The sequence below is a fragment of the Nannobrachium achirus genome, assembly GCF_963921795.1.
Source record: "Nannobrachium achirus genome assembly, chromosome: 2".
NCBI classification, from domain to species: domain Eukaryota; kingdom Metazoa; phylum Chordata; class Actinopteri; order Myctophiformes; family Myctophidae; genus Nannobrachium; species Nannobrachium achirus.
In genome coordinates, this window is record NC_137811.1 from 47,914,470 (window position 1) to 47,940,483 (window position 26,014).

General features: G+C 43.1%; 1 protein-coding gene across 3 annotated transcripts in view; it reads left to right on the forward strand.

Annotated features, from left to right (window-relative positions):
• Positions 1–26,014, forward strand: part of grb10b (growth factor receptor-bound protein 10b) — a 119,158-nt gene that overhangs the window by 29,553 nt on the left and 63,591 nt on the right. For 2 of the 3 annotated variants that reach the window (XM_080720941.1, XM_080720942.1), the window contains one exon: positions 12,575–12,674. The exons of the other annotated variant lie outside the window; for it this stretch is intronic. In XM_080720941.1, coding sequence (XP_080577067.1) covers positions 12,575–12,674 — 100 coding nt within the window. The remainder of the gene's footprint in view (positions 1–12,574; positions 12,675–26,014) is intronic. 3 annotated transcript variants of the gene reach the window in all.

Below are 26,014 nucleotides of genomic sequence, written 5' to 3' on the forward strand. Positions count from 1 at the left end.
CCGAACAAGCGAGTATGTAATAATAGTCACTTGTATTAGGCTGGTAGCACCATTGGCCTGCATTAGGCTGGTAGCACCATTGGCCTGCATTAGGCTGGTAGCACCATTGGCCTGCATTAGGCTGGTAGCACCATTGGCCTGCATTAGGCTGGTAGCACCATTGGCGGCTGGGAGCACCATTGGCCTGCATTAGGCTGGTAGCACCATTGGCCTGCATTAGGCTGGTTGCACCATTGGCCTGCATTAGGCTGGTTGCACCATTGGCCTGCATTAGGCTGGTAGCACCATTGGCCTGCATTAGGCTGGTAGCACCATTGGCCTGCATTAGGCTGGTTGCACCATTGGCCTGCATTAGGCTGGTAGCACCATTGGCCTGCATTAGGCTGGTAGCACCATTGGCCTGCATTAGGCTGGTAGCACCATTGGCCTGCATTAGGCTGGTAGCACCATTGGCCTGCATTAGGCTGGTTGCACCATTGGCCTGCATTAGGCTGGTAGCACCATTGGCCTGCATTAGGCTGGTAGCACCATTGGCCTGCATTAGGCTGGTTGCACCATTGGCCTGCATTAGGCTGGTAGCACCATTGGCCTGCATTAGGCTGGTAGCACCATTGGCCTGCATTAGGCTGGTAGCACCATTGGCCTGCATTAGGCTGGTAGCACCATTGGCCTGCATTAGGCTGGTTGCACCATTGGCCTGCATTAGGCTGGTAGCACCATTGGCCTGCATTAGGCTGGTTGCACCATTGGCCTGCATTAGGCTGGTAGCACCATTGGCCTGCATTAGGCTGGTAGCACCATTGGCCTGCATTAGGCTGGTTGCACCATTGGCCTGCATTAGGCTGGGAGCACCATTGGCCTGCATTAGGCTGGTTGCACCATTGGCCTGCATTAGGCTGGGAGCACCATTGGCCTGCATTAGGCTGGTTGCACCATTGGCCTGCATTAGGCTGGTTGCACCATTGGCCTGCATTAGGCTGGTAGCACCATTGGCGGCTGGGAGCACCATTGGCCTGCATTAGGCTGGTAGCACCATTGGCCTGCATTAGGCTGGTTGCACCATTGGCCTGCATTAGGCTGGTAGCACCATTGGCGGCTGGTAGCACCATTGGCCTGCATTAGGCTGGTAGCACCATTGGCGGCTGGGAGCACCATTGGCTTGCTGCTCAGGAGCAAGTCTGTTGTCTGCTGGTCATCAGGGTCATAGCTTTATCCATGACCTCTGACCTCTGAGCCAGTCAGCCAGAAGACAGTGAGCTCAGCCTGGTGAAGACCCTTCTGGATTCTCACGGCTTAGAGCAGGGTTTCATAAACACTGTATGGGTTGTCACTGTGAGTAAATATGTCATTTTATTTTCCTACATGAGATTAAAGTATATAATAATCAAATATTTTCACAAATACATTTTTTTAATAAAACATTCTAGAGAATTTTAGAAATAGATAAAAAAAAAAAAAAAAAAAAAAGATTCCATAAAAGCTTGTAGATCTTCTATTTTTGACTGGATACCTGTAACCTTTTGATGATTGGCCTGATATCTTTATGAAACAAATTCCACATCTGTTGATCGATGTGAAATGTAGGTCAACCTTGTTAAAATGAACATTTTACCTTACTACATACCTGTAGATAATTAGCGCAAATTAAGTCTAGCTGTTAAATGCTTATGCATGTCTTGTTATGAAAGTTTAGATAAAGTAAAATATACTCACGCCGACTCAGCCACAACAGCCAGCCCCTCCTCCTATAACAAAACAGACTTTAGTTTCTCTTCTCGGAATAGTTCCCCGCCAGGCCAGGTTGTCTACCCAATTCCAGTAAAGTTTGGGTTAATGTTCCATCTGTTTCTGTTAGTGTTACTGATTTTGTATGAATTAAAGAGTGATTGTTAAGTTCATGCTTAAGCTTAGATGTTATATCACACACCAGATGCACTTATGCAATGTTCACCAAAAATGTTAATAATAATTAGTGAAAAATGTTAAGCGATTAATGTCAAAGTATCGGTTCTGGTACCGTTTAGGTACTGGTACTGCTTTAGACGTATCGCTTTAGCACCATTATCGGATAAAACCCTTATGATACTCATCCCTAGTGCCTGGGCTTTAGGCATAGTCTTACTGAGGTTATGGTTAGGTTTAGGCATCGTTTTACTGAGGTTAGGGTTAGGTTTAGGCATAGTTTAACGGCCCATTACCACTGGGCCAGATAACAGATAAAATAATCTCTTTCTCCAGATATTTTTCCATTCAAGTGGATGGTAGATACAGATTAAAAAAATATCTATCACAGATATTCTTTCTATCTGTGATAGATATATTTTTTTATCTGTATCTTAGTTGTTTAGGCATAGTTGCAAAAACAAGAACTGTCAATGTCAATCACAGCGACTGCCAATCACAGCGGGTTTTACCTAGAAGAACTGCGGTGGGATCCATAATAATGCGTCAGAGACCCAAAACGCAAAATGACAATAGCGATTTTTTTCATTTTAAGAAATAAGCATAAACAAACTGCTTCACATGAACACTGTTGGTGTATTCGTTAGAGGATATTATGTTTTGTATACACAGATTTACTAATAAAAGCGTCGGAAAGGGTTCATGCATTGAATTGCAACCTGGTTATGTTATTAATTAATTAATAATGTATTTTTGTACTTTTGTATTTTTTACAACCTTTGGGTCTCGGCTGAAAAGAATTGTGAACCCCTAGCTTAGAGAGACAGAATTCCATGAACATAAATATGCATTGCGTGCGCGTGTCCTTCTGTGTATTTTACAGCGGGGTTGAGGGGCGCCCATAAATAAAGCAAAGTAAATATATATGTACGGTAGGGTAGTCTCCATTCTGTATGCCTTGTGGGCTCAGTTTGTTCATGCTTACTCTCCTGTTCTCTCATACAGTCTTCTTAAAGTATTTTTCTCTCCCCTTAGTGGAGATTCTCCAATCCTGGAAGCTTTTACAGTAAGCTCTCTAATGTTGTTCTTTCTCTTTGTTCTTGGAAAGAGTAAGTGCATTCCTAATACCATATTTAGTCTTTGCAGTGGTTTAGTCAACTTGTATGGCATACATGTTGTGTTTTCAGGTATTAATGTTAACACCAATGTTACATCAGCGAGTCTTTGTTTGTCTGCTGGATAATGTCCGACCCGACATGACTAGGCCTATATGAATGGCCTAACTAGTATAGCCTGGGCCCTAAGTGTAAATTATGCTAATGCATTAGAGTTAGGATCTAAACCCTCATTCTAGCAACTGCCTTGTATTTTTAAATCCCCAGACATATCTATAGGCGAAGATCTCACATCATTTAGCTTGTATGCATGTACCAGTTTAATAGGAGGTATCTTACAGATGGGGTGAGGCCACGACCCAACCTAATGCAAAGTATTCTCAGCATCAAATTAACAAAGTGTTAAGATGATTTGATTAATCGAAAAGGCAATTGATAAAACCATTTCTAAACAGATGTGACAGATATGTTCAGCCCTAGTTCAGTCCCAGTCTCCCCGGTGTGAGTATTGTCACTCTGTCTGCCGTCCCCAACCATAACATTTAGCCTTAGTCTGACCTCTCCTAAAGATGTGGTTTCGACATCCGACTCAGTCTTTTCCCTCTTGTTTGAGATCCAACCTCTAGACCTTTGTGCCTGTCTCACTTTGAAAGCTCTAACCTCATCCCTGGCCCTCGATTGACCCCTTTTAAAAAGCTGCACCCTCAGCCCTCCGGCTCTTATTCAGAGTCCCTTTCAAGCTCATCAATATGAAAGGGCCCTCATAGGCTTCTTGTCAAAACTTGGCCTAGCCTTAGACCTGTGTTGACCTCTCTAAGCACTTGAGCAACACCTGTGTGTGTGTGTGTGTGTGTGTGTGTGTGTGTGTGTGTGTGTGTGTGTGTGTGTGTGTGTGTGTGTGTGTGTGTGTGTGTGTGTGTGTGTGTGTGTGTGTGTGTGTGTGTGTGTGTGTGTGTGTGTGTGTGTGTGTGTGTGTGTGTGTGTGTGTGTGTGTGTGTGTGTGTGTGTGTACGTGTGTACGCGCGTGGCTACATGCATGTGTGTCTGGCTATAGAATAATGAAATTGTGAAAAGCTGAGAGAGCTTTTTTAAGAGAAACAAGAGAAAGTGCAAAGCTGAGACTAAGAGAAACAAGAGAAAGTGCTAGAAAAATAAGAAAGAGAAGGTTTGTGATTCTTTTGGCTAGTCGACAATGATTCCCGTACTTTTATGTGCCACTTCAATCTGTCTCCCCTCTCGCTGTCTGCTCTCAACAGTCTAAGCTCCACTAACCCAAAAATTAGATTAAGTCAGGGGCTTGCATGGCTGAGAATTATGCTAAACACTTTATATAGGCTCAAATCTCCAAAGTCACTCAGGGGCATGAAATGTTGTCTGGGTTTCAGGTTTTTGTCCGCTTTGTTCTTGAGAGAGACCAAGGTGGACATTGGAGCTCTGCTAAGACCTTTAGATGGTGGGTTATGTGCATGTCTGCGCGCGTGCGTGTGTGTGTGTGTGTGTGTGTGTGTGTGCGTGCGTGTGTGTGTGTGTGTGGGGGGGGGGGGGAGGGGTACTGCTAATGAACCTCTACTCTAATAGACAGTGCATACACACTCTCTCTCTCTTTCTTTCTTTCTTACTCTCTCTCGCACGCACGCACGCACGCACGCACGCACACATATTCCCAGACAACCATGCAGTGTGGCATTCAAGACCACTTTGTGGTGTGACCGGGTCCCTAGTTGTTGATCAGTGGAGCTGAACCCTGCACAAGTGCACATATATGCGTGTACACACACACACACACACACACACACACACACACACACACACACACACACACAGCCGATATATTTCGGCTGTACATCCCACCAACCAACGTCCCAGTAGTGTTTGGGTGTCTGTCTACAGATCAGTCACAGTCTAGCGATTGGACCCGCAGACGGTGTGTGTGCTGATGACAGGGTTGTCTCTATATCATGGCAATGCATAAGGTGGCAAGATGGCAAAAGTTTTGTTTAACTTTTTAAAGACTTAAGAGCTCTATTTTCGTCCATGCCTTACCCCTTATCCCTAAACCTGTTTTTTTGTTTTACTATTTTGAAAAGCATTTCAAAATACTTCAAATAGACGATCTACATTGACATGTTGTGAGCTTGTAAATCAGCTATTTGAAATAGCAAAATAGTAAAAAATTGAAAAATAGTTTAGGGGTAAGGGATGGATGAAAATAGAGCCCTTAGTCTTAGAAACCTCTAGCTGAGAAGGCTGCAACAATAACAGATAATACAAGGTAATTATGGTCCCCAGTGTACTATGGAAATGGTGCTGGGAGCAGAGAGAGGAGAGCCTAGAAAGGGAGGGGAGGAGCAGAGGATCTTCTCGTCTGTTTGACAAGTAAGGGTGCCTGTGAGGTCAAAACAGCGGTTTGGTTGGTCTCAGAATGTTGTGTAATCACAATCCAATAGAAAAATACTAACTTTGAAGCTAAAGAAATAACCGCACTCGCCTGAGGACAATCCACCGTGTTAGTTATGAGAGGGCCCACAAAATCTAGCAACAGGGGAAGCCGAAATCTAGCAACAGGGGCAACTATGAAAAAATCGACTAAAGCAGGTATGAAGGTGTATGATAAAAGGTAGATTTAACCCTATATGTGTTTTGGTCTGGATGCCTCCTTTAACAAAGGAAGTCCAAGTCACAAATATCGTTCTTGTCTTTTAGGGTTTATCTTATTTATATATTTTCTAAATATGAATATGTATCCCTAAAACTGGAAAACAGATTGTGCAGCACTTTATAAATGTAAAGAAAAAGGTTGCACACTCGTAGCTACGATGCAGCTCTGAACAGATTCATTGCAATGTTTGTAACATAGTTCATAGACACAACTGCATCTGTAATAAAACTGTCCATTCCTGAGTGATACCTTAACGCTGAGAGTGTACAAATGGAACCAAATGGAACCGTAAGTGTCTATTTGGTTCCATAGTTCAATAGGGTATATGCATATACGCCATTTTGTTCTACTTCCGGGTGTCTTTCGACTTCCTTCACAGGTGTTACCGATGATACTAATGAATTAGTATCTATTAACCTATTAGCCTATTAACTCATTAAAAGCCAACCCCGCGATGTCGCGGGAAAAGTAATAGAGTATCTATAGTGCCATCCACGCGATGTCGCGGGAAAAGTAATATATTACTGTAACGGCGAGTAAAAATACCTAGTACAATGGCCGACGCTCCGGAGACGAAATCCGCGCTGATTTGTCATCATCACGGCTCCACGAGCACACAATAGTCATCCCATAACATTGAGGTGGACGGGCCGCCTCATCTTTAATGTCCATTATCTCAAAACTACACTTTAGAAGCGAAGATGGAGGCAGATGCTCGCTTATAAAACACATGTATAAACGCTACGAGCCGATCCAGCATGGCTCCACATAAACAATGATCGGTTCAGTCGAAGGATCCGATGACGTCAGACCGGAATTACTTCCGGTGGCCTTCAAAATAAGACAAAATAAGAGAACGGCCGTGAATGGGGGGGGGTGGGAGGCACTCTGGATATTATAATCCGTTAATGTCTGAGGCTTTTAATGAGTTAACACTGAGGTTAGTTCTGTACAGGATTAAAGGGATATTCCACCATGCCTTGAGCCAAAATCAGGCTGATCTGGTGTGTCTCAGGAGCGGACACATATAACTGAATAAAGGTGCTGGAACAACTTGGATGATTCGCACAGAAAAAATACTTTTCTGTCAGATTGACCTGACGAAGATGTCATCGGCCGTTGTCGTTTTTTCTGTGAATGGCTTCAGCGCCTGAAGTTCTTTATTCAGATAGTACTGTGCAGTGGTGGAAAAAGTGTTCCTACTTAAAGTATCAGTACTGCAATGTAGAACTACTCTGTTACAAGTAAAAGTCAGAAATTAAAAATGTATTTGAGTAAAAGTACAAAAGTATTGGTATCAAAATGTACTTAAATTACTAAAGTAGAAAGTAATCATTACGCAGAATATCCTGTTGCACACGTTTTCAAATGTCTAACAATCTTTTGAAAATAGCCGATCTACAAGCTCACAATGAGTCGCATCGCGACTCGCGACTCATTGTGAGCTTGTAGATCGGCTATTTTCAAACGGACAAAACATGTAATAAAATCTAAATCTACCAAATAAATGAAGTTGAGTAAAAAGTACAATATTTGGATCCGAGATGTAGTGGAGTATTGGTAATTGGAAATACTCAAGTGAAGTACAAATACCTCAAAATTGTACCTACCTACGTAAGTACAGTACCTAAGTAAATGTACTTAGTTACTAACTTTACACCACTGGTACTGTACAGTTGCAAGCCAGAAGATCCTGCATCATCTTGGATAATGACTCAATCACCTCTTTCGCACTAGCAGGATTTGCACACAGTTATACAATACAAGTAACACTACCCAGAGTGACCTAAGGCATTTTTATAGCTCAATCTGTGGTATTCCCCTTTGAAATAAAAGACATGAAAAAAATTCCTGCCTCACTTGCATAACATGTAGCAACTCTCAATGAGGCAGAACAGGCAACCACAGCTTTTATTGTTGTGTCAGAGAAGGTCTGGCGTGTTTGTGTGTGTGTGTGTGTGTGTGTGTACGTGTGCGTGCGCGCGTGTGTGTGTGTGTGTGTGTGCGCGCGCTCGTGTGTGTTTTTGTCAGTAGCTATATTTTTATTCGTTTAACAGGGCAAGCCAAGCACAGTGGTCCATCACAGTACGTTCTGTTCCCAGTTCCAGTGTTAGGCTGGTATGGCTGTACAATCTGCTCACATGCGCACACGCACACGCACACACATGCACACACACACACACACACACACACACACACACACACACACACACACACACACACACACACACACACACACACACACACACACACACACACACACACACAGCCAAACACAGAGTGGCTGCATAGTGTGTAGCCAGCCACTATGCAGGTCCACAGAGAGCGTTTTCCTTGCGGCTGTCAGAGCTCTGAACAAGGACAAAAACAAAGGAACAGAAAACCGCATTGAATCTGTAAGAATTCTGAGTTAGTTGCCCAATGTACGGTACATAGTCTGATAAGTGTAATTGATGTAATGTATACTTACTACTTTTTATTATTATTATTTTTTACACAGTAAAGGTTGTCGAGATTGGGATTCAAACCCACGACACGCTGTCAGGCTGCAATAAGCTTAGGTGCCCGGACCACTAAGCCAGCCGTCCAAGCCGCAAGTAGTGGAATCAGAGCTGGTTATTGCCAAAGTTCATGCCCCTCGCGGCTTTTCAAGGGAATTTATGTCATTGATTGAAGACTTTATTGTCGGTTTGCATGGGTAAAGGTACAGTTTAATGACAGAACAGTTCACTGGTACAAGGTCAACTAAAAAGCCTTTGTGATTGTTTTGTTTCAATTGGGGTCCTTTTTTAACCCATATAACAGAATGACAGACGCATAAAACACAGTACTATGCAGAAAAAGAAGAAGAAAAACACATAAAACACAATACAAAATAAATGGTATTTGGTAAGGATAGGCTTTGTCATCTTTTACCAGTTTCAAGTGTGTGTTTGTATTTGCATAAGAAGTGTTTCATTTTTTATTGAGTGTAGCAAAAAGTTTTTAGCAAAATTTTTATAAAATACCAAAGAAGTGTTTCATTTTCTATTTATGCGTCGCCCGCTACTACTGTGCTGTCTGCGGAGATGCGGAGATCACGATTATTGTGACCAAAGAAGTCTCTATTTACGATATAATCGTGATAATCAAAATATCCCCAAAATACATTATCCTGGGGCGGAACATTTGCCAAAAAATGTTTTTTTTATTAATTTTTTGGCAAAGAGAATTGGTAGAGAGTAAAAAAAAGGCTGTATCAAGTACGTATATTATAAGTACGTTTTACTAATAGAGGGTTTAAATGGTACCAGTTATGCAGCTCGGCAAATAAAAGGTAAATTGATCCCAGTGCATGACAGAGGACGATATCGGGATAAATTTAAATCTCCACGATACGATTATCGTGAGTGTTTATCACGATAAAAGATAATAACACGTATTGTCCCATCCCTATTCCCTACACAAGAGGTCTCCTTTCGCCTCCCCACGAGCCTAGGGTCGTGAACTTTGACAATAACCTGCTCCGATATTCCACTCCATGTCCGAGCCAGATCCTCCCCCACTTATTACCCACAACCCCCATTGCTGCTAAAGATATTTTAACATACCTTCCATAAAGAGGTTTTATCATAGCTGCTGTTCTTCGCTGTACTTTTTTTTTCTTATTTCTTTCATCCAGTATTGCTATTATTATTATTATTATTATTACTAGAAGCTCGGCCGCCCAAAGGGCGGCCGAGCGTCTAGTCGGCGCCCTGGCCAACTCGGGAACAATGTAAATAGGGAATGAATGCCCCGCCCTTTAATGCAAACCTCATTATACCTGTTGTCATAGGATCTGTTTTGACCATCTGTTTGCGTGTGTCCATTTATGCCCATGTATGGAGATATCTGTCCGTCTACGCATTTTATGCCCATATATGGAGATCTCTGTATGACCTGTATTGACCATCTGTTTGCCTGTGTACATTTATGCTCATATATGGAGATATGCGGCCGAGTGTCTAGTCCGCGACCTGGCCAACTCGGGAACGATGTAAATAGGGAATGAATGTCCCGCTCTTTAATGCAAACCCAATTATACCTGTTGTCATAGGATCCGTTATGACCATCTGTTTGCCTGTGTCCATTTATGCCCATATATGGAGATATCTGTCAATGTCCATTTTATGCCCATATATGGAGATCTCTGTAGGACCCGTTTTGACCATCTGGGAACGCGCGTGCCGAATCTGAAGCCGGTGGGATGAACGGGTCATACTGATGACATTCAATACGTAACCATGGCATTTTGTGTTGACTCATGTGGCATACGTGATGTCAGAGCCTTTTATGAAGTGATGTCACAATGAGTCAGCGCTTGCGCCGATTCGATTTCCTCCGGAACAGCCTGATGTCAACAATCAGCCCCGCATAAGGAGATTCCGAACGTTTCGCGCCGGTTAGGGAAAACCGCGCGTCGGGTAGGGTCGAGGCCCGTCACTGCACTCCGTGGCGCGGGGGGGACGCGCGTGCCGAATCTGAAGCCGGTGGGACGAACGGTTCTCGAGATACGCGGATTACAGACAGACAGACAGACAGACACACACGCAGACACGCAGAGACTTCTCGCATTTATAGATAGATTATTATTTTGCCCTTTGGGCACCAGCTCAGTGGCCTTGTGGTTAAGAGTCTCAGAATTCGATTCTCTAGTCAGGTCATACCAAAGACTATAAAAATGGAACCCAGTTGTAGTTTGTACATCATAGGCTAGGGGATGAACATCAAACTGCCTCACGCTGTACAGAAAAAGGAGATAGGTTCCTGCCCTGTGGGCCTCAAGGCTCAGTAAGGCTTCCATACTTTGGGCACCGGCTTGTGAACAATGCAAGTTGGGAATACATGTCCCACCCTGTTATGCAATACCTATTGTACATACCCGTTGTCAGAGTACCCAGTACTATACCCAGTACGTACCATTATAGTAGCGACTACTCTGTGCTATGATGTCATATTGATGACATCAGGAACATCCATATGCTGCTTGTATGGGCATATCAGTGTCTGTGTGACTTCTGTTACATTCTTATTCCAAAAGGGTTAGGGTTGCAGTGTTAATTTTGTTGACTTAGACCAGGGGTTCTCAAACTTTTAGGCCGTGACCCCCAAAATAATCATATATGAACTGGGGACCCCCACCCTGACAAGCACTTGGAATTGACCCTTTGTCAGCCTTCTGATTGGTCCCTGACTGGCCAACAAGAAAAATCATTCTCTTTTGCTACCGGGGGCGGAGTTATGCAGTGGGACAAAGTCCACATTCTTCCATTAATATAAAATTCTTCCATTAATATTAACTAGCCCTTACCCGTTCAAAGATATGAGCTCCAAAATGATGTGCAGTGTGTGGGTTATGGGATGTGCACTGTGCATACAGTATATGAGGGATGGAAAGTAACTTTAACTGGTGCTTGCATGATAATATGTAGGAGCATCAATGTAAGAAATACCCGTTTCGTTTAATGGCTAAGCCCCCCCCCCCCCCCCCCCGCCCGCCCGCCCGCCTGCCCGCCTGCACACACACACACTCCCCCCCCCCCCCCCCCCCCTCCCGTGTGTGTGTGTGTGTGTGTGTGTGTGTGTGGGTTTGTGTGTGATTGTGCATGGCCTGAACAACAGCGCCCCTCCCTTAACATGTGTGGTCACAAAAGGTACTGTAGGCTAAATAGATATAGATACACCATAAAAATGCTATTATACAGCATACGATTTGTGAAAGTGACAAACGGGCTTCACAGTTATGTCAGGTGTGTTCATATGCTGATGGTGATGCGATTTCAGATCAATTGCTCCAGCCACCGAGGAGAAACGCTGTTTCAGACAGACAGACAGACACTCACTCACTCACTCACTCAGACAGACATTCGCAAAATTATAGTATAGATGGCGAGAGTGTAGTTTTAAATTGATATTTATTTATATTTTTATTTTATTTTTTGCTTTGTCATGATAAATAGGAACATTTTGGAACAAAATGGAGTGAATACACAGTGAATATTTGTTGAAATGATAAAATAAATTGCTATGTGGATTACTAGTCTTGCATAGAAGTCTCCTGCTAGACACTGCATTGTGCACGGTATGGCCACGATGCGGTACGGCGCGGCACGGTCATAGCGATTCCGATGAGTATAATGAATACGCTTCAACGAACTAGTTCACATGAACGATATCGATGTAACTAAGAGATTTGATTGGGTAAATATATTTTAAATGGGCAGAATTACAATTAAAATACATTTTATGTTGAGGGCGAGATTATAGTTCCACAACTTCCTGGTCATTGCGAGTCACCCAAGATGCACTGCGCTCTCTCTCTTCTCTGTCCTCTGCCTGATTCGTGGACTGCCCCATAGTCCTTAAATGGTCACTTTATAATTGTGCTGATACCCTGTATACACTTATGTAGGTTTGTTTACCGTTGAGTGAGACATTTTTATTTACATTAAGCTAATCATCTGGGGACTCCACAAAATAATTTGGTGATCCCCAAAGTTTGACCCCAAGTTTGAGAACCACTGACTTGGACTAAGATTAAAAGACTTATGCCTCATTCACACTACAGATATATAGTTGAACGTTTTGCTTGGTAATTCAATGTAATCTCAATGGAAACCAGCTTTAAAGGCTGGATTCCAAGGACAGCCGACATGCCCAGCCTTTAAAGCTGGTTTCCATTGAGATTACATTGAATTACCAAGCAAAACGTTCAACTATATATCTGTAGTGTGAATGAGGCATAAGACTAAACAATTTCAGAAGACCAAGACTAAAACAGAATTTGCTATCAAAATGAACACTGTCACAGTGGTTGTGTCAGTGACCAGCTGTCACAGTGGCATGACTGATGTTCTGGCTTCTCTGTCTCTCTCAGCAGGACAATGTGGACCGGTCTGACAATCACAGACAAACGCCTGATCTTATTGGTCCAAGCTTCCAGCAGTCAGCCAATCGGAGCTCGCCTAACCATCAAGGTTGGTTCTCAATCACATTCCCCCTTTTAAAAATCCCCATAACATACTTATAGATGTATTTAATTTTCTTCATGCATACACAACACTGGCACAGTTGTATGTTTTTGGAGCGGTGAAAGCGCTCCCAATGAACAGGTATGTCCGTGGGTATGTCTGTGGCTGGCTGGGTGGCTGGCTGGCCGTGTCCGTAGCCTGGCAATACCTTGAGTGGCCACACACAAAACACTAGTTAAAGGAGGGGCGCTGTTTTGTGCAGGCCAGGCACACTCACCACTCACTCACAGGCACAGTTTACACTCACTCACTCACATAGGGTACAGCTGCTCAAATTCACCGCTCCACTTCGAACCGAGGTTTGATTTTTTTTACTTTATAACATAGACCACCATATTTTGATAACGTGACAAAATATGTCAATGTAAAATTGTTTTTGTAGATTACGTTTGCGATTGTATTGTTAAACTTTGAATGGCCTGCTTGCCCATAATGTCCTGCAAAGAGTTATACCGATTACATTACACATCTTACAAATGTACTTACAGAATCCTTCTAGGCTTGCTTGGCCGATGTGTTTTATTTTTCAATTGCACTCAAAAAGGTTGCAAACAGGTTCTGCAGGTTGCCTATAAGCTGGGATGAACGATATAGATTTCCCCTCCCTTTACATAGTTTGCTTAGCCTGCTTCTCGTGTGTGTGTGTGTGTGTGTGTGTGTGTGTGTGTGTGTGTGTGTGTGTGTGTGTGTGTGTGTTGTGTGTGTGTGTGTGTGTGTGTGTGTGTGTGTGTGTGTGTGTGTGTGTGTGTGTGTGTGTGTGTGTGTGTGTGTGTGTGTGTGTGTGTGTGTGTGTGTGTGTGTGTGTGTGTGTGTGTGTGCGTGCCTCTTGCCTGGTAGTACAGTACGGAAGGAGGCTTCTCACTCATTATTCTCTGCCCGGGATGGTGTCCTAACGTATATTATATTTGGGTCCCTCCCGCTGCAAACATTTCAGGAGATCAAAGGTCAAATTGCATGGACACAGGGTCCCATTATAATGACGTTGTCTATCTAATTGTGCCACACTAGATTCACCCATGACAATCGGAGCATGAGATTAAGCTCAATATTGGCTCAGCATGGGAGGTAGAGGCGAGGATGGGGTAAGGTTTAGGGCTGTCACGATTATGACATTTTACATGACCATTCATTGTCACTCAAACAATTGCGATTAACGATTTAATTGTGTTTTTGTCGTTGACAATTACATTTCTGCTTTTAAGTTGCACATGGTTGATATGACACATAATTACTGACATATTTGACGACTTTATACTTAAAAAAGAACATTGATAGTGGAAATAGCCGATCTACAAGCTCACAACGCGTCGCGATGCGACGCGTTGTGAGCTTGTAGATCAGCTATTTCCACTATTTTTGACCTTTTATTTAAATATATGAACATTTTTCAACATGGAAACGATTATGACGATTATGAAAAATAATCACGATTATGTCCAAAAATCACGATTAGACGATGGAGTCCGTCTGCAAGGAGTGCATTGGAATGCTTGGGCCTGGCATGATGGAAAACAAATGGAGCAGAGATGACATAGTCGTGCTTGGATGGAAGGGACATGCTAGTGGTACAAGATAGATGGGCAACGTAGGAACTTCGTAAAACATTCCTTTCTTGAGTCGCCCGCTGGCCTAGCGGTTCAGGTGCATACCACATAGGCTCTAATACCTGACAGCGTGTTGTGGGTTCGAGTCCTGACCCTGGCGACCTTTGCCGCGTGTTTCTCCCCATCTTTCTCTCCATCTTTCCTGTCAATCTTCACTTGAACAATCAATAAAGGCCTTTCTGAATTAGTATTGTGAGATAGAAGCAATCACGTTATTGCTAGCATAATGTTAACTAGAAAAAAGAGATGGATACAGTCCAGAGGGCAGCTAAGCAATACAAATGTAGGATAGCTCAACATTAAATATGCAGTTTGTTCCAAAATGCAAAATGGTGTAAAATGTTGAGTCTGTAAGATATATACAATAGTTTCAGAAATACAAACCCCTCAGGTACAGGGTGGCCTGCTCTGTTTTGGCTGGGTGGGTTATAATAAGATAGAAAAAAAGCACCTCCTGGGCGTTTGTTTAGGTGGCATGGGATGTGTAGTGTAGTAGGAAAGGCAAAGTTAAATATTATGTTGAAATAAAGTGTACAATGGTAGGCCTACTGTTGAATAGTTTTTGGAGCGGTGAAAGCGCTCCCAATAGACAGGTATGTCCGTGGGTGGCTATGTCTCTGGGTGGCTATGTCTGTAGCCTGGCAATACCTTGAGTGGCCACACAAGTTAAAGGAGGGGCGCTGTTGTGCAGGCACACATACACACACACACACACACACACACACACACACACACACACACACACACACACACACACACACACACATGCAGCAACACTCACCCTCCCCCCCCCCCCCCCCCCCCACACACGCACGCACGCACGCACGCACACACACACACACACGCGCACGCAGCAACACTCACCCCCCCCCCCCCCACACACACACACAACATCATGACACCCCCCCCCCCCACCCACACTCACGCAGCAACACTCACCCCCCCCCCCCCCACACACACACACACAACAGCATGACACACACACACACACACACCCCCCCACCCACACTCACTACACAAACGCACACACACACACACACACACACACACACACGCGCACGCACCAACACTAACCCCCCCCCCCACACACACACACACACACACACACACACAACAGCATGACACATTAAAAAGCTAGCAACATCACTGCATTATAGATCTAGGACAGAATTCATAGATTTAGAACACATAGAATCAAAAACATAGACCTGGAACTGCTCAAATTCACCGCTCCACTTCGAACCAAGGTTTGATTTTTTTTTTAATTATGAAGTTGTTGTAGAACATGGAATGATTTTGGCATCGGTAGCCTAATACTTTTGTGCTTTTACTCAAGTAACACATTCGAACACACACGTTACTTGTAACAGAGTACTTTTACCTAAGTAGAAACATTTCAGTACTTTTCCACTCGCAGCGTCAACGGACGTTGCCGTTGGTGTTATACACCGAATCGTGAACTATAGAAAACGGTGCCTGCGATGTTTTGATGTTTTAAATCATGTTTATTTCATCATGTCATTTCTACACAGATGTTGTTTGTTTTAGGTAATTTCTACACACGTTGTTGTTCATAGCCAGAGCCGTTTCTGGGCCCATGGGGGCCCTAAGCGTGATTCTGCTATGGGGCCTTCCTGCGGGCGCAAATAGGCCTAATATTTTTTATCATTTTTTAATCCATTTTATAATGGAAATATATATATATATAAAATATATATATATAAATGAATAAATAAAAAACTACAACAACAGGCAACGTATTTTTGCTATGTTTGAAAAATAATAGGCCTAATATTTTTTATAATTTTTTAATCCATTTTATAATGGAAATATATATATATATAAAATATATATATATATAAATGAATAAATAAAAAACGACAACAACAGGCAACGTATTTTTGCTATGTTTGATTTGTTCTTTTCTTATTTAAATAAAAAATTGAAAACTTCCCCATGGGGTGCTGGAACACCTGCAGCACCCCTAGTTCCCACGCACTGGCAGAGTCCTGCACAGTGGCCACTGTGCCAAATTCACTTTCACTTTCAGCGGTGTGGATGCTCGGAAGCAAAGAAAGTCACCACCACAGTTTGATTTGATCATTCCTTAGTCAATTATGAAGGGATTTCAAAAATTAAAACGTCTCCATATTGCTTGGGAAGTCTACTTTGCAGAGAAACCGTGGCCTTTGCGATTCGCTAATCGCGGGCATCGCGATTTCGGTTTGAAAACGATTAACCATGCAGCAGTACTTATTTTCTGCAGAAGCGCACGCCAGCGCACACACACACACATTGATTGATTGCTTGCTTGCTTTATAGTTTGCATAAAAAGCAGAAAGTACACACACGTCACACACACAGTACGGGTCCTAACAGGTCCTCTTGGGTTATATACATGATGATTACAGTCCCGTGTCCGGAGTGTTCCGAGGGAAATGCGACCATGCGCACAGAAAGACAGAGTGGAACAGTTATTGTGGGATTAATTATGACACATGTGGGCACATGACGAAATTAGATAGGTCCTTTGTTGCTAGCTGCATTAAGGTTGTCATTGCAGCCAGGAAAGTCAGAAAGGGTAAAGTAGAAGGTTTAAAGCACGCTATTCCTATCATATGTTATACTGTGCCGCTGCTCTCTCTCAACTGCCCCCCCCCCATCTCCTCCATCTCTGCATCTCTGCTTGCAGGCAGTGTTTGTTTACGCCCATTTGTGACGTGAATCGCGTCGTCGGTCAACTATGGCTTGTGCAATATAAGGCCCAAAAAAAATTAAACATTTTGGCATTATATGAGAAGTAGAGACACATCTGAAGGTGATAAAGTTGATGTTGGGCAAGGTACATGCGTTATTGATTTTTGTATTATGTTTTTTAGACAATTGAACAACTGCTGAACGTGGAGTTACAGATGGAAACACACACAAACACACAAACAAACACACAATTTTTTGGGGCGATTCTAATAAAGGTGTGGGATGAGAAATACACCAGTAACTCTCTCTTCAAACTTTGATCTTTCACTTAAGAAGAACCTTAAATTATGGGTTTCCCCAGACTGTTCTGATGTTGTTGTTTCACTTGTTTGCCTATTTTATTTTATTTAAGTATAAATTCTCAGTTAAAAGGGGTTACCCCCCCGGCGAGCGTTGCGTCAGCGTCAACGTGGAGAACGTTCCCTTTTTAATTAATGAAGGGTACTCCACTCGCTGCGTTCGGTGCCGGCGTCGGATGCCCGATTCGCCCCTGTTAATTTGTTGACATCGGGACGACGCCGTCTTTTTGGTGGAGTCTTGGGGTTGGGGTTCAAGTTAATACTCCCAGCAAATGTCCAACTTATTTAATGATTGCATAATATTTTAATCTAGTTATTTTCATCATTGTCCAGCATTGATTGCTAGTATGAAGGATAACAAAAACAGTGCCACTGCACTGCAAGCACACTTAAAGTTATACCATGTAACTTTTTTTATAAAACAAATCTTAAAATTGTCCTAACTGTTAAATCGCTAAAGTTTTAGAACACCCACTCCGTTATTTTCAGCTTCTGAAGCCTTCTCTTTATATGTTTTCTTCTTAGCAGTGACAGGGGCGGGATTTCCCGGCAAAATTACGTAATCTGCATCATCTGTATACGTTGTGTATACGTTGGCCAATCACATCGCAGATCATACACACATGATACACTACCGGCCAATAACCGACTCTTCAGGAAGTAGCTTCCCTCAGCAACCAGTGTTTACGATGGTGAAGGATGCTTAACCTCTTATTCCCCAAATCCTGCTCAGAAAATTACGTTCTACCACTCCATGGATTCGTATCGGTTGCGGTGGTTTGCGGCGCTGCTCCGGTGGTCCTCGGTGACTCCGGGCGAAAAACGGACGAAAAAAGCAATACCGCGACTGACCACTAGTTTAGCAACTTACACAGTATAGCTTTGAATAAAGGAATTAAAATAAAATAAATAATGTGTCAAATTAGTTTCAACAAGTTGCAAATGCCTTGTTCCAGTGTTCACCAACATCTCACAGCACCCGTTTTTCTTTTTTTTTTTTTTTTTTTCTTGTTTTTTTTTACCAGCTGAACAAACATTTGAACTTAGCCCCAGTGCTCTGGTATTTTTAGCAGTGAAGTGATAATCCTTGCTGACGTTATTAAAACAAATTTTCTTCCAAATCCGCTCTTTTATTCTTATAGGATTTTAATAGAGGCACCAGCTACTTGCTGTGTTTGCGATAAGCCCAGAGTAGTCATAAACCCATTAGAGAACAGTGAAGCTTTGTTGGAACAGCAGCCTGCATGATTTCATATTTCTGAAATGAGAAGCTATCAAAGGGCTTATCAAGGGATTTGTAGCAAATGTTTACTGGGCTTTAAAATAATTGTATGTACAGTATGATTTTGTAGGTGATGTGTCACAATCAAACCACCATACCTTGATAAAGAATGGCGTGCACCTTGTTAAACATTCATAATTTAGAATTTGACAGCTGAAAACCTTATTGTAACTCCACAGGAAACCAGCTTCATGGGGGAAACTAGAAAAAAGTGCTCCTCGGAGCACAGGTCTCCGCCAGGTCAGGTAGGTTATTGTGGGCCAGCAATGTTCGGAATTCGCCAGTTAGGAATGAAAAGTCTTTGACGGATCCATCATGATCACTTGAATATAGACCGATTTTGTGCACTGAGGTTCCCAGTTTGCTACTCCATGCTTTGTGTGCAAGTGTTGTTGACAGAGACACTTAACCTCTAACTGATTCCCTGGAGCAGTTAAAATGGTCACCCTATGCTCCTAATGCCTGATTTATAGGCTGTGTGGTTCGCTGGCGCACAGCTAAGTATAACTCAGCTTTAATAGTTAGGATGGGTAAATGCTCAATTGGGTAGATGCTCAATTCCAGGTATATGCAAATGTACCAACATGTAACAACAAATTAAGGCTATAATAATTATTATTATCTCTGCTGGGCTGAAGGCGGGGCCGAGACTACTGCATGTTTTTCCCCCTGTGTGTGTGTCCGTGTGTCCGTCCATCTTCTAATCTCTGGCTGCCGGCACCGTTGGTCCGATCTAACTGTGCACACATACGGTACTCCCTGGAGTAGCTCTGGTCCATCGCGTCACCGCTCTGACAGACCAGTCGGCAAATGGCTAGACCCCAGTATCTCAGCCCCTCCGAGCGCTCAACTTCAGTCAAAATAAACAAAACTACTTCACTACTCACCAAACCAAAGGTAGTTTTGCGTTGTTGAAAGTCTATTCTCCGCGGTGGTGAACCCCTCAGCACCCCACCCACTCTGCAAAATACACTATTTTTGGCATGAAATAAAGTGCATCCAACTCGACCCCCGCTTATTTCCGGGTTGTTAACCATTGTATCTGCGGTGGCCTCGAGGTGGGTGCGTTTTATTTCATGACAAAAATAATGTATTTTACAGAGTAGGTGGGGTGCTGAGGGGTTCACCACCGCAGAGAATAGACTTTCAACAGCGCAAAACTACCTTTGGTTTAGTGAGTAGTGAAGTAGTTTTGTTTATTTTGACTGAAGTTGCATATTCCATCCTGTTTGGCTAATTCCGAACATTGCTGGCCCACAATAACCTACCTGACCTGGCGGAGACCTGTGCTCCGATGAGCACCTTTTCAGGTTATTATTATTGTGAAAAGCAAAAAGACAGAATCAGCGGGAAGCAGCGTCTCTTGCTATGTGCATGCATCCATGCATGAGAGTTGGGCGTCAAGATTCAGACAATTCTGCCTGAGTTATACTTATTTGCACGCCTGAGTCCGCCCAGCGACAGTAGCCGATCTGGACTATCTTGTAGTTTGTAGATGGACAACTCAAGCCTTTACTGGAGCCATGACTGGCGTGGCTGTGCAGGGCGGCTCCACAGCCAGGAGCACAGCTGCTAGGCAACAAATCCCATCAATGGTACCAATGCGGTGCGGTAATCTCACATACGACACGTCTCTGGAGAGTTTGACCAGCCGTGATCTGATTGATGTGGCTGGAAACCAAGCTCCCACCTTAAGTTATTCCTAACAGGCCTTTGTAGAGGGAGAGCAACATATATGCACTCATGTGACACACATAGATATATACTAAAGCAGCGGTCTTCAACAGGGGGTCCGGGACCCCTAGGGGGTCCCCAGAGTTACTACAGGGGGTCCCCCAAATCTTTGAGTGATAGAAGTTTCTTTCTCCTTTTTTATATTAACCACTTGAACCCTAATATCCATATTCTGAGAACTTTAGCCAAAAATAGCAGATCTACAATCTCACAACGCCTCGCGCTGCGAGGCGTTGTGAGCTTGTAGATCGGCTATTTTTGGCAAAGAGCTTTGGTGTAGAGGGGAAGAAGAGCACACTAAGTACAGAGTGAAAGGTCAAGTTTATTAAGTATTGAAATTTCAAGTGGTTAAATATCTGAAAACACAAATTGACATGAATCCAAAATACACTGATGATTGTGCTGTCAAACAATGAAACTATATGGAATCTATGAACAGGTTGTGGGGGTCCCTGCTTCATCTCTCTCTCAGCTAAGGGGTCCTTGGCCTGAAAATGTTGAAGACCCCTGTACTAAAGCAATAAGCCACAAGAGGGTGACCACAAGCCTCGCGTGGCTTATTGCTTTTCTAAAACGGTCACAATATTGCAACATGAAAATCATAGCATTCCATTATTTAAAGAAAAAAGTACACTTCTCCGCCACCAGGAAGAGACATTTCCTTGTTTACCAGCCACATCCAGGAACGGAACTTACGGAAGCCAGTGTGTGTTTATAAAGTCACGTCATTCTTTTTGCCAAACAATAGGGAAACGACACTTATGTGTTAGATCAGTCTCATGTTAAGAACCATATTCGATCCATACACATGTTTATTTTCATCCAGATTTAGCTGCTATGTGGGTGAACATCACATCAAAAACGCTAGCATAGCAACCTAAACTAACAGCCGAGTGGTGCCTGGAGAATAGAGGGCGCTTGTTCCCTTTACAAGCCCCGCCCGGAGCCATTCAGTCACTGTCCTATGCATGCGGGCGGTAAGCACCCGCACGGCAGGATTTGAGAGAAAATCAAACACTCGCTTCTCTAGTTCAGCCTCACGGCACAGTGGAAAGAAATAAAACACCTGGCTTTGATATAAACTGATTCAAGGTGTGGGTTATAGTCTAATATACCACAGCAACCAGCCAATCAGAATCTAGCCGTTTTAGAATGTACATTCTAACATGTATGCACATTGCACATACAGAATAACTGACCTGTAAGTGTTAGATGAAAACTCACCCAATTTTACAGTGTAGGAGGTTAAGGAAGGTCTGTGTCTTGATAGGACGGTGTGAATGAACAAAACAACAACGTTTAAAGTTATACCATGTAACTTTTTTTATAAAACAAATCTTAAAATTGTCCTAACTGTTAAATCGCTAAAGTTTTAGAACACCCACTCCGTTATTTTCAGCTTCTAAAGCCTTCTCTTTATATGTTTTCTATGATCCTTGCCGGGGTCCGGATTTCGTGGAAAAATGAGGTCATCTGCATCATCCGTATATGTTGGCCAATCACATTGCTGTTCATACACACATGATACACTACCGGCCAATTACAGTGCATCTTGTGTCTCTTCAGGAAATAGCTTGCTTCAACAGCTTTGTTTACGCTGGTCTAGAAGTCTAGCATGTAACTCCCCTACCGCTGCTCGTAGAGGGACACGAGAGACCTCTATGGATGCGTCTCGGCGAGGCGAGGTGGACGCGGTGGTCTGAAGGCCTGGTCCGTGGCGAAAAACGGCCGAAAAAAGCAGACGCGACCGCGGTTTGCTATACTGCTACAGACCACTAGTTGAGCAACTTACACAGTATAGCTTTAAGTCTTGAGTATTCATTTGTGTGCGACTGTGCGTATACATGTGTGCATGTTTATCTGTGTCTGTGTACTGTGGGTGATGTGAGCTTGGGCCTCAATTAATTAATAATAGTGAACATAGTGAATGCTCTGTGGTCTGGGCTGTGGAGAAGCAAAGAGCCATATGGATCTGCTTGTCAATACTATAGTTTTGTTTTTGTCATGTCTCACTTAGTTGCTAATTATCAGAAGATTCATTCAGATTATGCAATCGTAGTATTTTGCCAATTATTTGGGGGCCCACTTCCGCCACCGGCATTATACTCACGGCCGACAAGTGAGCCCTAGCCCACAGGTTGGTAATCGTTGATCTACAGCAGGGGTCTTCAACAGGGGGCCCCCAGAGATCTTCAAGCTTGTAGATCGGCTATTTTCGGCAAAGAGGTTTCGTGTAGAGGGGGAAAAGAGCAGACTAAGTACAGAGTGAAAGTTCAAGTTTATTAAGTATTGACGGTTCAAGTGGTTAAATATCTGAAAACACAAATTGACATGAATCCAAAATTCACTGATTGTGCTGTCAAACAATGACACTATATGTCATTTTTGAAAAGGTTGGTCCCTGCTTCATCTCTCTCTCAAGTTCAACTAAGGGATCCTTGGCTTGAAAACGTTGAAGACGCCTGAGCTACAGTGATTAGAGTGAAGGATACCACTTGGATGCAAGTTAAGGATACAACTTAGTTTTAAGGGCCAGCAACATGGCTCCCAGAGGACAAGTTACCCACACAGTAAAATCCTCCACCTTTATTCATCCACTTTGACTGTGCACAAATGTAACCCAATCCCTTCGGTCCGTTATATTTTTATCCTCTCAGAGTTAAATGAACACTGCAGCTTTTACTTTGTGATACAGCACGTCTGTTGGCCTGTATGTCTGTCCGCTTCCCACTGCATGAGCTGGCCCTGATATTTTAAGAGGATCTAATTAATGGCTGTAATATTGTTGGGCCTGGCGTGCTGTGACCGCTGTGTGTTTGGCGGGCATAAATAAAGGTGTTTATGTCCCCTCATATGCCTGCCAAGGCCAACTAGCTGGTGTAATTTCTATTTTCTAAACACTGTGTCAAAGACAAACAACTATGGTCTGCTCTGCAGGTTCAAATGGGTCCAAATCCTTGTGGATTTAATGTGTGTGTGTGTGTGTGTGTGTGTGTGTGTGTGTGTGTGTGTGTGTGTGTGTGTGTGTGTGTGTGTGTGTGTGTGTGTGTGTGTGTGTGTGTGTGTGTGTGTGTGTGTGTGTGTGTGTGTGTGTGTGTGTGTGTGTGTGTGTGTGTGTGTGTGACCTGTCATTCTGCACAGAGAAGTGTGTATGCCTTTGTGTACACAGTCACGTTCGTGTGACGTGATATGTTTGTTTGCCATGATTGTGACGTGCTTATTCCTGTGCAATATGATGAATGATTTTGACGCTCGTCTGCGCGTGAGTATGTGATGTGTGTTGCTTTGTATGCAAACAGCTCAGTCAGTCTGCATGCTGGAGGGCCTTCTAGGTCGGTGATGAGGGACCCTTATGTCCCTAGAACCTTTTTGAGGACCGCTGTCATGCTATGATCACTTAATACTGTGAAGATGATTTTACAGTTTTTGCTAGGATTTCTTTCTTTCATTCTTTGGACACATAGACATTTATTGCGACCGTCAGGGAGCAGTTTACTATGAAAACCTCCACCGGCCGTCCGTCCGTCGGTCGGTCACACGTCACACGTCACACCTTTGCCCTGCTCATATCTCCGCATCAGTATATAGGGCTTGTTTGTTTATTGTATGACATCACGCCACATCATCAGCTGTGGACTCTGTGATGTCATCATATCGCATCAGTATATAGGGCTTGTTTGTTTATTGTATGACATCACGCCACATCATCAGCTGTGGACTCTGTGATGTCATCGTATCTCCATATATGGCCATCTCCGTATATGGAGATATAAGTCGTCCATGCCCAAGTATGGGCTGGTGAGGTCAGACTTTGTGTGATGCGTAGGTTATCTCCATATATGGAGATTCAACATTCCAGGCAATGCTCTCTTCCCTGGTGAGAATTGCCCCTTTATATAGGGCTTGTTTGTGTATTGTATGACATCACGCCACATCATCAGCTGTGGACTCTGTGATGTCATCGTATCTCCATATATGGCCATCTCCGTATATGGAGATATAAGTCGTCCATGCCCAAATATGGGCTGGTGAGGTCAGACTTTGTGTGATGCGTAGGTTATCTCCATATATGGAGATACAACATTCCAGGTGTAACTATGGCTACCCGTATGACGTGAGAGGTGGAGGTTGTGATATTTGTGGAGATAAGCGACCAACGGTCGCTTATCTCCCGATTAGGGAGTCTTACTGGTACATAATACTGTGAAGGTGATTTTACAGTTTTTGCCAGGCTTTCTTTCTTTCATTCTTTGGACACATAGACATTTATACATAACATACAAACACATTAATTCGACCTCCTTTCATCGTGCTATTTTAATAGATTTTATGTTGAATTTGTTGCTGCTGCTCTGAACATAACCAAAGGTGTCTTTGAGTTTTCCAAGGTTGACTGAATGTAGGTTAGAGAGTCTGGACATGAATATATCGTCGTTGTCAGGTGGAAACCTCGTATCTCCAAGTTTCCAAGTGTATACAGTACAGCCTCTAAAGCCATTGATAGAGATTTCAATAAAAAACGGCTGTCAGGTTCTTTCTCTTTAATCCAGGTTGTGGGAAGGCTGTGGTTGAATGCGCTGATTGTTCACCAGGGAATACGAGGTCCCTGGTTCGTCCCCCCGGCCCTGGTCTCTCTGTCCCTGAGTCACTTAACCTCTAACTGCTCCCCGGGTGCTCTGTTAAATCTGGCGCCCACTGCGTCTAATAGTTAGGCTGGGTTAAATGTCAGCCACTGGAACTACACATAACATAACGCTGCAATCTGCCTTTCCATGGCTGCTTGTTCCCTGACAGACAAAACACACATCCATATATATATATATATATATAGGCTATATATATATATTTGGCATTCACTGAATTCCTGTTGTGCTGTTAGAGTCTCTCCAGTAGAAATGACCACTCTGGGGTGTGGCACTATATTTTTTAAGTGTGTGTGTGTGTGTGTGTGTGTGTGTGTGTGTGTGTGTGTGTGTGTGTGTGTGTGTGTGTGTGTGTGTGTGTGTGTGTGTGTGTGTGTGTGTGTGTGTGTGTGTGTGTGTGTGTGTGTGTGTGTGTGTGTGTGTGTGTGTGTGTGTGTGTGTGTGTGTGTGTACAGATCCTTCTCGAAAAATTCGAATATTGTGTAAATATATTTATATACATATATTTCTTTAAACTTTCATATATTCTAGATATATTGGACATTCAGTGAATTATTCCAAACCTTTTTTTGTTACATTTTAGATTTTTTATAGCATACAGCTCATGGATATCAAAAGTCCATATTTCAAAATATTACAATATTACACGAGACCACTCAAAACAAGGATTTATAATAGAGAAATGTCAACCTTCTGAAGTCAGAGTTGCTTGAGGTCCAGTGGGAAGTTCCCGAAGTCAGTTATGATTTGGGGTGCTAGGGCATCTGCAATGCTTTTTCACACAATATTTAATTTTTTGAGAAGGATCTGTATATATATATACAACACACATACACATACACATAGACACACACACATATACATATACACATACATCCCACAGACACAAACTATCACAGTGGTGTAGGCATTCGTAGTGGTGGGGTAAATCACTACTGTGCAGTATGTGTTATGTGTACCCTTATGG